We start from the raw sequence: 16,682 nt of genomic DNA, 5'->3' as shown, positions 1-16,682 counted from the left end.
GGTCCATCTAGTCAAGGCTATGGTTTTTCCTGTAGTCATGTATGGATGTGAGAGTTGGACTGTGAAGAAGGCTGAGTGCCAAAGAATTGATGCTTTTGAACTGTGGTGTTGGAAAAGACTCTTTAGAGTCTTTTGGACTGCAAGGAGATCCAACCAGTCCATTCTGAAGGAGATCAGCCCTGGGATTTCTTTGGAAGCAATGATGCTAAAGCTGAAACTCCAGTACTTTGGCCACCTCATGAGAAGAGTTGACTCATTGGAAAAGACTCTGATGCTGGGAGGGATTTGGGGCAGGAGGAGAAGGGGACGACAGAGGATGAGATGGCTGGATGGCATCACTGACTCAATGGACGTGAGTCTGAGTGAACTCTGGGAGTTGGTGATGGACAGGGAGGCCTGGCGTGCTTCAATTCATGGGGTCGCAAAGAGTCAGACATGACTGAGCGACTGAACTGAACTGAACTGAGTCATGGAAAAGCAATTATGAATGTCCCAAGAGGTTACACGTCTGATTTCTGTAAAGCTTAGTTACCTAAAACCATTCAGTTCAGTTCAGTCGCTCAGTCGTGTCTGACTCTTTGCGACCCCATGAATTGCAGCATGCCAGGCCTCCCTGTCCATCACCAACTCCCAGAGTTCACTCAGACTCACGTCCATCGAGTCAATGATGCCATCCAGCCATCTCATCCTCTGTAGTCCCCTTCTCCTCCTTCCCCCAATCCCTCCCAGCATCAGAGTCTTTTCCAATGAGTCAACTCTTTGCATGAGGTGGCCAAACTACTGGAGTTTCAGCTTTAGCATCATTCTGTCCAAAGAAATCCCAGGGCTGATCTCCTTCAGAATGGACTGGTTGGATCTCCTTGCAGTCCAAGGGACTCTCAAGAGTCTTCTCCAACACCACAGTTCAAAAGCATCAATTTTTCGGTGCTCAGCTTTCTTCACAGTCCAATTCTCACATCCATACATGACCACTGGAAAGACCATAGCCTTGACTAGATGGACCTTTGTTGGCAAAGTAACACACCGCATAGACTGAATAATATATTTTTTTTTCATTTTCAAAACTGGCTTTAAATACTCATCAGAGCGCTATGCAAAGGGATTGGGGTGAGAGCATGTTACATATGATTGGGGGTTGGGGTGCCCTGAGAGAAAAGGGACCCATCTATCAGGGCAGCTGGGGTGCCCCACACCCAACTTGGGATAAGGGAACAGATAGAGGCCCTCTCGAGGGTCCCATGGGCCAACTGGGAGCCAGCCCTCCCTTCAAGGTCGATCATGGGGGAGAGGACCGAGGAGGAGCTCCCACAGTGGCGGTGATAGGTGGTCACTTCCTCAGTGGTACTGCTGATAGCTGGGGTAGCCTGGGCCTGGGGTACCCTCCTTAGAGGGCAGCTGGCCAGGGTCCTCCAGGAACTGCTGGGCAGTATAGCGAGTGAGAAGGATGCCAACACCCTCGATGAGGGCCAACAGGATGTCCCCCATCATTGCCGAGCCCACCATGGCCAATGGGCCACTGCGGGCAGCCAGCATAGCCCCAGTCAGTGCTTCTCTGGTGATGGAGTTCCAGGAATCTTCCTTGCCCCGAAGCCGCACCAGACTGCAGTCGATGGTGGAAAATAGGCCCCCCCACACAGCGAAGCTACCTCCAATCTGAGGGGCTCTGATCCTTACAGCATTGACACTGCCTCTCAATCGGTGCCGCATTCCACCGACAGGGGCATTGCGGAAGCCCTTAATGGCCTGGAAGACTCCACCGCCGATAACACCCATAGTGAAGGCTCCACCGCAATCATCCACAATTCACCATGGGCAAGGTTCCCGAGCATACTCCTCCATGGCGCCCCCAAAGATTATTTTTAAAATCACTTATGTACTAATGGTTCAAAACTATTTTATTTTTCCACTTGGAAGATGTATTGGACGTCCAGATACAGAACATAATTTAAAATTTTACTTAGCATTATAATACAGTAGCTAAGAGCTTAAAGTTAGCTGTCTGCTCAAATCACAGACTCATTATTTACTAGTAGTTTAACTTTGGGAAGATTTTCAGCCTCTTTGTGTCTCTGCCTCAGTTCCTCCCCTCTAAGCCGTCATACATTTGTGAGGATGAAGATATTCCACGTAAAGCTCCTCACATAGTCAGGGTGAATGACCAGTAAATCACTGCCTTTTGTACACTCAGCAGATAAAAATCTGGCTAGCCAGTTTGATGATATTTTCTTCCTCTCCAGAATGGTGGTGGTGTCCTGGGTTCTATGGTATATACGCACTATGAAGACATCCATTTTCTGAAGACACCCTCAGTGACAGTATTCTATAATTCTGTAGTGCTGAAATATCTTGAAAGGCAAAATCTGGTGGATAAGTAGGCAATATGATTGTGATTTCAGGTAGTTATAAATATAAGTGCTGCTGCTGCTGCTAAGTCACTTCAGTCGTGTCCGACTCTGTGCGACCCCATAGATGGCAGCCCACCATGCTCCCCCGTCCCTGGGATTCTCCAGGCAAGAACACTGGAGTGGGTTGCCATTTCCTTCTCCAAGGCATGAAAGTGAAAAGTGAAAGGGAAGTCGCTCAGTCATGTCCAACTCTTCACGACCCCATGGACTGCAGCCTACCAAGCTCCTCTGCCAATGGGATTTTCCAGGCAAGAGTACTGCAGTGGGGTGCCATTGCCTTCTCCGAATATAAGTGCTAAGGATATTTAAATCTCATTATATCAATTAAGGCACCTCTTAAGACTTGCAGCTCCCTTAAGAACTAGATATTTAAAAAGCATTAAATCAGGATACAGTTCTTTGTAAAAATGCAAAACAATATATAAATGCTAAAATGCAAAGCATTTATGAACTGGTTAGATTTTTCTTAAAGGATCTCATCATTTAGACAAATCTTCCTCAATTTAAATTAGAAAGCCACATGAGGCCTGGAGCAAATTAAACAGGTCCAAAATTAGAGAGAGTTGCTAGAAGGAGACCCCACAGCAATTCCCCTTAACTGCAGTTACCAGCTGGGTTTTACAAAGAATGCAAATTTATCTGGGAAAACTAGTGTGGTGCCTATGCTAATATCCCTTATTTTGGTCTGAGACTCTGAAATGGTAATATTCGTGCTTGTAAATTACCTTTCCTAAGGTTAAGAACCATGGGAAAGTTACCTTCATGTGACTTTTGTGACTTTTTTTCTGTAGTAAATTTTGGCATGGGCATGTCTTTACCTATTTACAGTTCAAGTGAATTTCCAAGACAGCGGAATTTGGAAGCTCTGACTTTAGCCCTGAAATTCCACATTCCTGCTCTTCTAGACTTCCTTAGCCTACTGAGCCGCCTTGTAGCTATCTCCAAAGCAAAGCAGGGCCTCTCCTGGCAGGTAAACCTGCCTGGTGATTCCGCCCCTCAGGGGCGTGGCAGTACTATTTCCTGGAGCAATCTCACTGGGGTGGCTCCACTTTGCTTTTGCACTCGACTACTCTGCTGCCTCCTCTGCAGCTACCGGACCTGCTTCTGCTGCTGCTCAGGTAACTCTAGTCTCTTGTTGGCACCAGAATAGGCCGCGGTGGTTAATAAAAGGTTTCAACATGTGCCTTCTTGTCTGTTTTCCTGCCCCTTTCTTTCATGATCTTTCTCTGTTTATTCCTTAGGGAGAGCATCTGGGGATTACTTTGCAGACCACTGAGAAGATGATGAGCTCAAGCTATTTGAGTGAGATGAGCAGCAGCAGCTGTGGGACTCAGCAGTCCCCAGAGGTGCTGCCATGCCAGCCCCAGCATTACCACTGCTACCGTCAGTCAAGCCAAGCTCAGCAGCCTCCAGAAAAAAATGTAGTGTACCAGCGAGTGAGGACTTACAGTGGGCCCATGAACAAGGTGGTTCAGACTTTGGACCCTGTCGGCTCAGGAGAAGTGCTCTCCCCTCTCAAAACTGCCTCCTCCGAACAAAGCTTGGTTTGGAGCGACCATTCCCAGGTACCACAAAGGCAGCTATGTCAAAGAGGGGGAAATCTTGAACTTGTTTATTCTCTTCCTGCTTCTCTGGCTCTGTTCTACAGAATATTATCTCTTGGATTGCACTTTTATATGCAATATAAGGTCATCCAAATTCCATCTCCTGGCTGTCCTTTTCTAGTGCTGTAGCCATTTGTTTATCAGTTTACTAATGCTTGTAACCATTTGTTTATCAGTTCCAATGATTTTCACAATCTAACTAGAATATAGGATGATTCATTTTTGTGGAATTAGATTGGAATATCTAATCTGAGGTATTCTTTTACTCCTACCATAAAGCAATCCTCAACTTTTTATAAAATGAGTTTTCACTGGTCCACTTCATATCAAAAGTAAACAGCTTTTTTAAAAAATCAAATATGGTGGTGCAGGGAAAATGGTATGTACGGAGTGACAAGCAGTTATTTGTGTTTAGCAAATAGTATACTGCTCCAGGATAAGTGACAGGCATAAATGTCTATTTGAATTGTTATATGTGTTTAGTCTTCTGAAAATGACACTGGTTCTTGTATAGTCAAGGTGGATAATTTATGTCTTAGTAGAAGGAATATTGAAAGTGAATATAGAATTGAGGAAGGCACGATATAAGCAGTTGTTATATGAAAGCTAAAAATAGTGGAAATCTAAGACACCCTTTAAAATAAAATAAATTTGTTTTAAAAGGGGTTAGTTTAATATCTGTGCTAATAATCTTGCCAATGAATGTGAAAGAACATTGCAAGACAATATAAAAATAACAGCTCTATGTCTGTTTTCATCTTTGACTGTCTTTACATTAAAGTTTCATGTCTTAAAGCTTTCTGGAAACTTCTGTCCAAACTGAAATTATGCTTCAAGATATAAGTAGTACTGTATCAAAAAGTACAAGTAGTACTGTATCAAAAAGTACAGCTCAAAAAGTAACCATCAGAATGATATCCTATGCTGCATTGTTATGCTGATTTGAAATAATATGGATTATTTTCCCCAAAACAACAATTTTAAGTTGGATATGAAGCAACATGTATAAGGGATATAATAAAGCTGTTTTAAAAAGAATTTTTTAAAGATATAGGTAAATGAACAACTATAAGGGCCACAATTTTACTGTTTTACTTCACTCCTAGCTTAAATTGAGGGGGAAATTAAGAAGAAAAACCCAAGCATTTACTGGCAATAATTACCTATTTGAGAAAAATGCCACCTGCATTGAAGTCAAAGGGAAGAAAAAGAAAAAGTCAAAACTACTAGTTTGCGATAATAATAATGCAAATGTGCATTCAAATATTAAGCATTAGGATGTTAATGAACAACATAGTAGCTGTCACCTATATTCCTGAGTAGCCTCAAAACAATGCAAAAGTTGGAAACAGCAAGTTGCCACTATCATGGGTATGCTAAAATTACCCTGACATTATTATTAACATCTTATCAACTTCCTAGTAAAAGAAAAATAAATAGAAAAAAAATTAAAGCTGAAATTTGGCAAGTTATAAACATTGACCACAGAACAGCTTTTAGGGTCACACTTTATTGTATACTCCATAGTTTAACTTTCCTTTTAAATAAACCTGGCCCACGCTGGTTGAGCTTTTTACAAGAATCACCTTCTTTCTACCAGATATTTGTTAAGTGATCCTCATAGGACTAGCTCCATCCTGAAATGTAGTTCCCCAAAGGAATTTACAAAGAGCCTTAAGGACAGAAAGTATCACCACAGAAACTGAGAAAAGAGATTGGAATAGAGGGTGAAGTCTGAAGTTATTTATAGTTAACAAGAAAGAAAAGGGCTGGGTGAGGAAGAGGGAGGTAAAATTTCAAGCTGAGTTATATATCAAAGGGCATTCATAAATCTTCTAAAAGATAATTTGGCAAGAAAGCTTTAAGATACCTGTCACAAAGAATGTGACTAAGAAACGATTATTTTATTTACTTTCTTCCTGTTTAGTGACAGGATGGCATTGTATAAGGTAAGACCTAAAATTGACCTGAAATTGCCTTCATGTTAATGAAATGGGTAAGATGTGGTAGCAGCTTTATTATATACCATGCCTAGCACAAGAAAGAAGTACACATTACTTAATACCTTTTTCATTTAGCTTTATTTTTTAAAATACTCTCCTTAATATGCCATGTTTCAAAGACATTTTGAGTTGGTATATAGCAATTATTCTGATGCTTGAGTTTGTGACCATGGCAGCTAGGAGAATGGGTTGGTTATCATGAATTCAATTAAACTTTTACTTTAATTGTTTTTAGCATTTTTGTGTTTGGATGATATTAAAAGAATTCATAAGATTAAAAATATATATCATTGCCAGTAGTAAAATATGATCCTTTTGAGAAACTGAAATGATATTGCACTGCTTTTCTTTTTTAGTTTGTGTAGTAGACATTTTAGATTTAAAAAAATGCTTTGTGCAGCACTTTAATATTTTCTATTTCTGGCTTTTTAGCACACGTTTTTCCTTTATTGCTTTCTTATGAACTAAAATAGTGTTTATAGACATAAACATATTTTAAATTTCTCCAAATATAATGTTTGTTTCTTATCTACAATTGATCAGATATATTTTATGATTCTCTCAGTATTATTTTATCTGACTGATAGAATGTTTCTCAGAAAAATTGAATATAAAAACCAGTTGTGGGTGAAATTATCTAAATTGATGATAGAATTAAAATTACTAAGTTTATTCATATGAACTGGAAGAATCAGAAGCAGATATAATCAAGGTCATGGGTGAATTTTAGAACTGAATGTAGTCTTATAAATAAATGGAGTTCTAGAAACTACATGAAACTAAAGAGAACAAAAACCTTTTGGCTCAACCTTTTAAAAGGCCTGAATGTTAAACACCCATCATTAATTCAAAATGAAATACTGCCTCAAATGAACAGCATTGATGTTAATACACGTTGGACATAAATATTTCTCTTTCATTAATTTTAGCTTTTTATCATGTTCAAGATATTTTCCATGCATACAGAACAGTTCTGTTATGACAGAGAAATTGATCAAAATAAAATATTTTTAATCCCCATCATTCATTGAGCACATATTTATTAAGTGCCTGTTAATGTAGGAAGCACCATGATTATCTAAATACCCATTTGCTTATTTAGGGAGAGTCATTATTGAGGATAGAAAAACATGATCTGGGGGCTTCCTAGGTGGTGCTAGTGGTAAAGAACCTGCTGCCAATGCAAGAGATATAACAGATGTGGGTTTGATCCCTGAGTTGGGAAGATCCCCTGGAGGAGGGCATGGCAACCCACTCCAGTACTCTCGCCTGGAGAATCTCATGGACAAAGAAGCCTGGCCGGCTACAGTCCATAGGGTCATAAAGAGTTGAACAAGACGGAAGCAACTTAGAATCCATGCATGCATACATGATCTAGTCTGTAGGTGTTCTGTATGTCTATATTTCATTTTAAAATATTATTTTGTGCTGTAGCCATCAATATTTTACTGAATAAAATGTTTTGATGCAAGAAAAGACCTCTTAGAAATTGTGTTATATGGATGACCATTCATTTAAATTTTAAGCTTGCAACAAAATTTAACTCCAGAAAGCAACCCGGGGAAGAATATGAGTTTATGAATGATCTCTGCTCTCAGAATTATTCAGTTTGGGCTTTTCTTTGTTTACATGATTTTTTTTTCTTTTTCTTTGGTTACAGAGATTGTGGATAGCTCCTTTACTATGCCAGGATTTCTATACACTATCAGAAAATGTTCCTGTTCTATGGGGATGGGTGTGTTGTTTTGATAAATTGTTGTTCAAAGGAGTGGTCACTAAAGTGAATGATTGTTCAGGGAAGTAGGTTGCCTGAAAAAGGAATGAGGTCATAGGATAAAGAGCCCTGAGTTTTCAGCTTTGGTCATCCCTTTTGTGCTTATAATTAAATGAAGCTATAGAAATTGAGTGCAATACTTTGGCCACCTCATGCGAAGAGTTGACTCATTGGAAAAGACTCTGATGCTGGGAGGGATTTGGGGGCAAGAGGAGAAGGGGATTACAGAGGATGAGATGGCTGGATGGCATCACTGACTCGATGGGCGTGAGTCTGAGTGAACTCCGGGAGTTGGTGGGGGACAGGGAGGCCTGGCGTGCTGCGATTCATGGGGTTGCAAAGAGCCGGACACAACTGAGTGGCTGATCTGATCTGATCTGATCTGATAGAAATTGAGTTCAACTAATTGTTAGGTGAAAATGCCCTTGCCAATTGTCTTTTGTATAAGGGAAGTCTGATAAATTGCTGGGCCTGTTTTCAGTCAATAGCACTAACAAGCTATAATTGTGTGTGTGTGTGTGTGTGTGTGTGTGTGTGTGTGTGGTGGGGGAAATGGGGAGGGAGGTGAACTTTTCTTTTAACTGTTGTGATTCAAATTTTTTTTCTTGACAATTCTTGGTAAAATAACTGCAAGATTTGTCATGCTCTTAAACCCTATTTCAAAGTGAAAACCTTTCTAAACATGTATATTTGAGCTAACATTTTCTTCACAACAGAAGCCATCTTAATAGCCATCCCTTTTTGACTTCCAATGGAACATATACATTTCTAATTCTTAAAAACAAAAAACATGCACTGCAAAGTGACTGGATATTTTATTTTCTCTCCTAGTATTTCCTTCAGTAAAAGAGAAAGAATCCAAGAGTGGGTTTCTTGAGTGAGAGAGTTTCCTTGGAGGGAAGCTGTGAGGGGAAGGAATTCCATTACCCTTACATTCTATAGCTTTCTTTACATGGGAACAGAATCACAAATTTTATCCTAAATTGAAGAAGCGTTTGTTTCATCTAAAGAGACATCATTACAACTTAATCTGTTTATTTCTGTACAAAGTTCAGAACAGCATCTCAACAATAACCTAAGACAGGTGTTTAACCATGTTGCTGGCTTTAAACGGTTCTAGGTAAAGCATCTCCCATACTATTCAGACAATTTATTCAAATGACAGTTTGCCTTGGAAAATTCTGTCAGCATAAATGTCAGGTGGTTTTTAAAGATACTACTTCTTTTGAAACTGTTCAGTCACCATTATTACAGTCAGTGATTCTCATAGTCATATATGAAACGAATCGCCAGTCCAGGTTCGATGCATGATACTGGATGCTTGGGGCTGGTGCACTGGGACGACCCAGAGGGATGATACAGGGAGGGAGGAATGAGGGGGGGTCAGGATGGGGAACATGTGTATACCTGTGGCGGATTCATGTTGATGTATGGCAAAACCAGTACAATATTGTAAAGTAATTAACCTCCAATTAAAATAAATAAATTTATATTAAAAAATTAAATTAAATTAAAAAAAAAACTGACAGAAGCACCTATAAGGCTCCCATAGTTTTCTTTCTTGGAACAGTGTATTATTAATTATAAGTAAAGTTTTAATATTCAAATTAGGCAACATGAAAGAGTTGTGTTGAACAAGTTTCCAAATATTTAGCGAACAAAGTCCTGTACTATGTATGTAATTTTTATTATTTAATTCTCATCCCATCAGCAGTCTCTCCTTTATGCATCACATCAAAGTCTTGAACTATTTGATAGGACCTATCAATAGGAAAATGAAAGCCAATAGGTATTGACTAAAGATGCTCATATTTTGTGGATCCTAAAGATCAGTCACAGAGAACATTGTGTGGAGAAAATGGCTGTACAAGTGAATCTATGTGTAATGTCTCAGGGAGAGCTACAAATAAGTAGCTTCCCAACCCAGGAATCTTCCCAACTCAGGGATCAAACCCAGGTCTCCTGCATTGCAGACAGGCGCTTTACCATCTGAGCCACCAGGGAAGCAAGCAGAGTTGTAATGAGTATCAAATAAGATAACATGTGAAGGTGTCCAGCACAGAGTTATCACATTATAATTCTTTCCATTCATATTATTGATTTATAAAAATATAGCCAACAGAAACCACTAGCTGCACAGATAAAATATGATAATAAATTAAATAATATATGAATAGTCTATCATGAATATGAGCTTCCCTGGTGGCTCAGATGGTAAAGCGTATGCCTTCAATGCTCGAAACCCTGGTTTGATCCATGGGTCAGGAAGATACCCTGGAGAAGGAAATGGCAACCAGTACTCTTGCCTGGAAAATGTCCATGGACTGAGGAGCCTCATAGGCTACAGTCCATGGGGGTCACAAAGAGTCGGACAAGACTGAGTGAATTCACTTTCTTTCTTTTCTTTTCACATTTAAATTAATTAAAATTAAAACTAATTATTCAGTTCCTCAGTCACAATAGCCACGTTTAAGTGCTCAACAGCCACAGGTGGCTAATGACTACTATCTGTACAGCAAAGATATAAGGTATTTCCACCACTGCAGAGAGTTCTACTGGACACTGCAGATATATATATATATATATATATATATATATATATATATTCAAGCTGCTCATTTAAATATAGAAATATATCTAAAATCATCACATTCAAAGAAATTCATGGTGGTGCAGGTGTGCCATCAAACTGCTGCCAATGTACCTGATCAGCTTTAATGGACACATAGGAATGAAACAGAATATGAAGCCATGAACTTTCAAAGTATATGTTTAGAAAGACTATTTCAGTAGAAGAATTAAATTCATGAACCTTCTTTAAAAGGTGAAATGAAATATTTTTATTTATATATGTATATACAATCACCCTTTGTTATCCAAATGGGATTGGTACCTGGATCCCCACTCCAGATACCAAAATCCACAGATGCTCAAATATCTTGTATAAAATGGCCTAATATTTACATATAACGTATGCATAGCATTCCATGTATTTTAAATCGTCTTTAGATCTGTAAATACAATATAAATGCTGTATAAATAGTTGTCAGAACACATCAAATTCAAGTTTTGCTTTTTGAAGCTTTCCAGATTTTTATTTTTCTAATATTTTCAGTCCTCCATTGGTTGAATTTGCAGATGCAGAAGCCATGGATACGGAGGGCTGACTGACTATCTATCTTTTATATACTTTTTGAGAGAAAAATTTTTTAAAAAATTATTTATTCATTCATTTTTTGGCTGTGCTGGGTCTTCATTGCTGTGTTCAGGCTTTCTCTAGTTGCGGTGTGTGGCATCTAGAGTGTGGGCTCAGTAGTTGTGGTGCACCAGCCTCATTGCTCCACAGCATGGCACAAATTGCCTCTTAAAAACATGAACAACACAGAAATATAAGAAAGTTATTTAATAAGTCAATCAGTTTTCTATTTTAGTTATTGGATCTTATTAAGCATCTGGATTTGACTTGTTTATATTTGGTTAAAACTTTTTTTTCCCTTTGGACAAATATTTATCATTATTTAATATGCCAAATATTGTTGAAGGGTTTGTCATTCTGATTTGTCATGTAATTTCCCTGGAATATTGTTGTGATTCTTCCTTTAACCAAATTAACTTAGAGCTGTTAATTACACTGCTTATACAAATATTCTTTCTACCTCTCCTGTGTATTTAAGGGAAATGTTTTTATTTACTGCATCTTACTCAATGACCTTGTAATTGGTTTAGCATATCAGTTATGTGCCCTGAGATTGTTTCATAGAAGCTACTTCTACTGTTCAGTACTCATCTACATATGAAAATACATTTAGAACTCTCCAAGGAAATATTTTTATCTTCAAGCATAGTATTTACCCATTTCTCCTTAGCATAGACTTCAGCTTGGATGTATATATCTCTGAATAAAATTATTTTAAAATCTTCACAAACTCTATTGCACCTAAGAATATTTTAGTTACTTAAATTATCTATAAACACCTCATATCACTCTACTGCTCAATAAAACTTCAATGATACTCAGTGTCTATGAATTTCTTAGTCTGACTTTCAAAGCCCTCCAATTATTTGGCTCTCAGGGACCTTATTTCTGGGAACTCCTCTTTTAGTGTTCTATGTTTCAGCCAAAATGTAAACTGTTGTTCTTTAAATATAGCCCCTCATTTTCCACAACTATGTCTTTGTTCATGATACTCGTACATTTGAAATGTCCCTATTCTCACCAATCTAGATATGTTGAAATTATAGTAATTTTTCAAGAAATTTTCCTGAAGTGTAACCTTGTGATGAAATCTTTAGTTGTCCCAGGCTGAAGTTACCTCTTAGCCCTGGAAACTCCCAGAGTAAGTTCCTTGTAGCTTTTATGATACTATACTTTATTGTTATTTACAAGAATAGTTTTTACCCCTGCTGCTGCTGCTAAGTCGCTTCAGTCGTGTCCGACTCTGTGCAACTCCATGGACGGCAGCCCACCAGGCTCCGCTGTCCCTGGGATTCTCCAGGCAAGAGTACTGGAGTAGGTTGCCATTGCCGTCTCCAATGCATGAAAGTGAAAAGTGAAAGTGAAGTCGCTCAGTTGTGTCTGACTCCCTGCGACCCCATGGACTGCAGCCTACCAGGCTCCTCCGTCCATGGGATTCTCCAGGCAAGAGTATTGGAGTGGGTTGCCATTGTCTTCTCCGAGTTTTTACCCCTAACTGATTGTAACTTTGGTGAGGGTAGAAAGTGTATTCTGTCTTTTCTGTCTCTTTCATTACCACTACATAACAAGTATTGAACAAATATCTTAGTTACATATGTTACCAATCTATTAAAAATAATGCCTCATATTAATAGATGCTATGTTTTATTTTTCAAAAATTTTATATACATTACTTACTAGAACTCCAAAAAATAAATAGAACAACATACACTGGGTATTATTTGTTGTACAAATAAAAATATTGAAGTGTAAACAGCTCAAAATAACTTGTCCAAGTTAGAAAAGCTAGTTAATGAATGCCCTGAGATTAAATATCAGCTCTTTATCAGCTATCTCCCTTAATTATCCTTAGTTAGATATTAAAGAATTTTTAGTTAAAACAAGTTAATATATTTTAGTTTCAGCAGATCATTTCATAGTTACCATTACTGTATTTTTTCCATTCTAATGTTTTGTTATCAGAGGGGAAAGTATCAAAAATGTATTAAAGGACAAAGTAGATTTTGTGCTGACTTTCAAGGTGTTGCCCTGAAATAATCCTGGAATTTAGAGTATGTTTTAACTTTTTAAGGTTTCCCTTATGTTGTTGTTCAGCTTTTAGGTCGTGAATGACTTGCCACCTCATGGCAAGCTGCATGCAGCATGCTAGGCTCCACTGCTCTTAACTATGTCCCAGAATTTGCTCAAACTCATGTCCATTGAGTTGTTGATGCCATCCAACCATCTCATCCTCTGCCACCCCCTTCTCCTTTTGGCTTCAATCTTTCCCAGCATCAGAGTCTTTTTGAATGAGTCAGTTCTTCTCATCAGGTAGCCAAAGTGTTGGAGTTTCAGCTTCAACATCAGCCCTTCCAATGAATATTCTGGGTTGATTTCCTTTAGATTGACTGGTTTCATCATCTTGCAGTCCAAGAGACTCAAGAATCTTCTTTAGCACCATAGTTCAAAAGCATCAGTGCTTCAGTGCTCAACCTTCTTTATGGTCCAACTCTCATATCCATACATGACTACTGGAAAAACCACAGCTTTCACTACATGGACCTTTGTTGGCAAGGTGATATCTCTGTTTTCTAATAGACTGTATTGGTTTATCATAGCTTTTCCTATTAAAAAAGGAATAAGGCTTTTTTAATTTCATGGCTGCAGTCACCGTCTGCAGTGATTTTGGAGCCCAAGAAAATAAAACATGTAAGTGCTTCCACTTTTTCATTTTCTGTTTGCCAGAAGTGATGGGACCGGATGCCATGATCTTAGTTTCTTGAATGTTGAGTTTTAAGCTGGCATTTTCTCTCTGCTCCTTCACCCTCATCAAGAGGCTCTCTAGTTCCTCTTCACTTTCTGCCATTAGAGTGGTATCACCTGCATAACTAAAGTTGTTGATGTTTCTCTGGGCAATCTAAATTCCAGCTTGTGGTTCATCCAGCCCAGCATTTTGAATGATGTCTGTCAGTCAGTTAGTCAGTTCAGTCATTCAGTTGTGTCCAACTCTTTGTGACCCCATGGACTGCAGCACACCAAGCTTCCCTGTCTATCACCAACTCCCGGAGCTTGCTCAAATTCATGTCCATCAAGTTGGTGATAAAATCCAACCATCTCATCCTCTATCGTCCCCTTCTCCTCCTGCCTTCAATCTTTCCCAGCATCAGGGTCTTTTCCAATGATGTAGTCTGCATATAAGTTAAATAAGCAGGGTGACAATATACAGCCTTGTCGTACACCTTTCCCAATCTGGAACCAGTCCGTTGCTCCATGTCCAGTTCTAACTGTTGCTTCACGCCCCCCATACAAGTTTCTCAGGAGACAGGTAAGATGGTCTGATGTTCCCATCTCTTTAAGAATTTTCCACAGTTTGTTGTGATCGCTACATTCAAAGGCTTCCACATAGTTGATGAAGCAGAAGTAGATGTTTGTCTGGAATACCTTTGCTTTCTCTGTGATAGAACAGATTTTGCCAATTTGATCTCTGGTTCCTCGCCTCTTTGAGACCCAGCTTGTTCATGTGGAAATTATTGGTTCATGTACTGTTGAAGCTTAGCTTGAAGGATTTTGAGCACTATTATGTTAGCATGTGAAATGAATACAATTGTGCAGTAGTTTGAACATTCTTTGGCACTGCCTTTCTTTGGGATTGAAATGAAAACTAACCTTTTCCAGTCCTGTGATCACTGCTGAGTTTTCCTAATTTGCAGCATCATCTTTTAGGATTTTAAATAGCTCAGCTGGGATTCCACCATGTCCACTAGCGTTGCTTGTAGTAATGCTTAGGAAGCTAAGGCCCACTTGACATCACACTCCAGGATGTCTGGCCCTAGGTGAGTGATCACACCATTGTGGTTACCTGGGTCATTAAGAACTTTTTAATGTAGTTCTGTGTATTCTTGCCACCTCTTCTTAATCTCTTCTGCTTCTATTAGGTCTTTATGTTTCAGTCCTTTATTGTGCCCATTTTTACACGATACGTTCTTTTGATATCTCCCGTTTTCTTGAGGAAATATCTAGTCTTTCCCATTCTATTGTTTGCTTCTATTTCTTTGCATTGTTCATTTAAGAAGGCCTTCTTATCTCTTCTTGCTATACTATGGAACCCTGCATTCAGTTGAGTATATTTTTCCCTTTCTCCCTTGCCTTTCACTTTTCTTCTTTCCTCAGCTATTTGTAAAGCCTCTTCAGACAATCATTTTGACTTCTTGCATTTCTTTGTCTTGAGGACAGTTTTGGTCAATGACTCCTGTACAATGTTAGGAACCTCTGTCCATAGTTCTTCAGGCACTCTGTCTACCAGATATAACCCCTTATTTGTCACCTCTACTCTATAATCATAAGGAATCTTATTTAGGTCATACCTGAATTACCTAGTGGCTTTCCGTACTTTCTCAGTTTAAGCCTGAGTTTTACCATAAGGAGATTATGATCTGCGCCACAGTTGGCTTCAGGTCTTGTTTTTGCTGCCTGTATAGAGCTTCTCCATCCTCAGCTGCAAAAAATATAATCAATCCGATTTCAATATTGACCATCTGGTGATGTCCATATGTAGAGTCATCTCTTGGGTTGTTGGAAGAGGGTGTTTGTTATGACCCTGGTGGCTCAGAGGATAAAGTGTCTGCCTGCAATGCAGGAGACCCGGGTTCAATCCCTGGGTTGGGAAGATCCCCTGGAGAAGGAAATGGCAACCCACTCCAGTATTCTTGCCTGGAGAATACCATGGACAGAGGATCCTGGCGGGCTACAGTCCATGGGGTCGCAAAGAGTCGGACATGACTGAGCGACTTCACACACATGATGAAAAGGGCATCTTTTTTTTTTTTTTTTAAATATTAGTTCTAGAAGATGTTTTGGGTTTTCATAGAACCAGGTAACTTCAGCTTCTTTGGCATTGATAGTTGGAGCATAGACTTGGATTACTGTGATGTTGAATGGTTTGCCTTGGAAACAAACCAATCTCAGTCTGTCACTTTTGAGATTGCATCCAAGTACTACATTTCAGACTCTTGTTGACTCTGAGGGCTACTCCATTTCTTCTAATGGATTTTTGTCCACAGTAGTAGATATAATGGTCATCTGAATTAAATTTGCCCATTCCCATCCATTTTGGGCTTCCCTCATAGCTCAGTTGATAAAGAATCTGCCTGCAGGGTAGGAGACCTGGGTTCAACTCCTGGGTCAGGAAAATCCCCTGGAAAAGGAAATGGCAAACCAGTATTGCCTGGAGAATCCCATGGACAGAGGAGCCTAGGAGGCTACAGTCCAGGGAGTTCACAAGTCAGACATGACTTAGCAACTAAACCACCACCACCATCCATTTTAGTTTACTCACTTCTAAGGTGCTGATGTTCACTCTTGCCATCTCCTATTTGACCACTTCCAATTTACCTTGATTCATGGACCTAACATTCATCCACAACTGATCATTGTTTCCACTTTGGCTCAGATGCTTCATTCTTTCTGGAGCTGTTTATTTCCCTCCACTCTTCTCCAGTAGCATATTGAATACCTTCTGACCTTAGGTCTCATCTTCTGGTGTCCTATCTTTTTGCCTTTTCATACTGTTCATGGTGTTCTCATGGCAAGAATACTGGAGTTGTTTACCATTCCCTCTTCCAGTGAACCACATTTTTTCAGAACTCCTGACTAGGACCTATCCATCTTGGATGGTCCTGCATGTCATGCCTCATAGCTTCATTGAGTTACTCAAGCCCCTTT

General features: G+C 39.3%; 1 protein-coding gene and 1 pseudogene across 4 annotated transcripts in view; one reads left to right on the top strand and one right to left on the bottom strand.

The window, feature by feature from the left end:
- Positions 1–1,055: 1,055 nt before the first annotated feature.
- On the bottom strand, positions 1,056–1,839 carry LOC102407911 (annotated as a pseudogene).
- A 1,556-nt stretch (positions 1,840–3,395) lies between these two features.
- POF1B (POF1B actin binding protein) overlaps positions 3,396–16,682 on the top strand; it is a 101,094-nt gene continuing 87,807 nt past the window's right edge. For all 4 annotated transcript variants that reach the window (XM_044936808.2, XM_006065017.4, XM_044936807.2 and 1 more), the window contains exons 1-2: positions 3,396–3,523; positions 3,647–3,970. In XM_044936808.2, the coding sequence (XP_044792743.2) occupies positions 3,686–3,970 (285 nt within the window). In that variant the 5' untranslated portion in view covers positions 3,396–3,523; positions 3,647–3,685. The remainder of the gene's footprint in view (positions 3,524–3,646; positions 3,971–16,682) is intronic.

This window comes from Bubalus bubalis, chromosome X, assembly GCF_019923935.1.
Source record: "Bubalus bubalis isolate 160015118507 breed Murrah chromosome X, NDDB_SH_1, whole genome shotgun sequence".
Lineage (NCBI taxonomy): Eukaryota > Metazoa > Chordata > Mammalia > Artiodactyla > Bovidae > Bubalus > Bubalus bubalis.
Note: the sequence above shows the minus strand (reverse complement) of the source record. Positions and strands in the feature narration are given on the sequence as shown.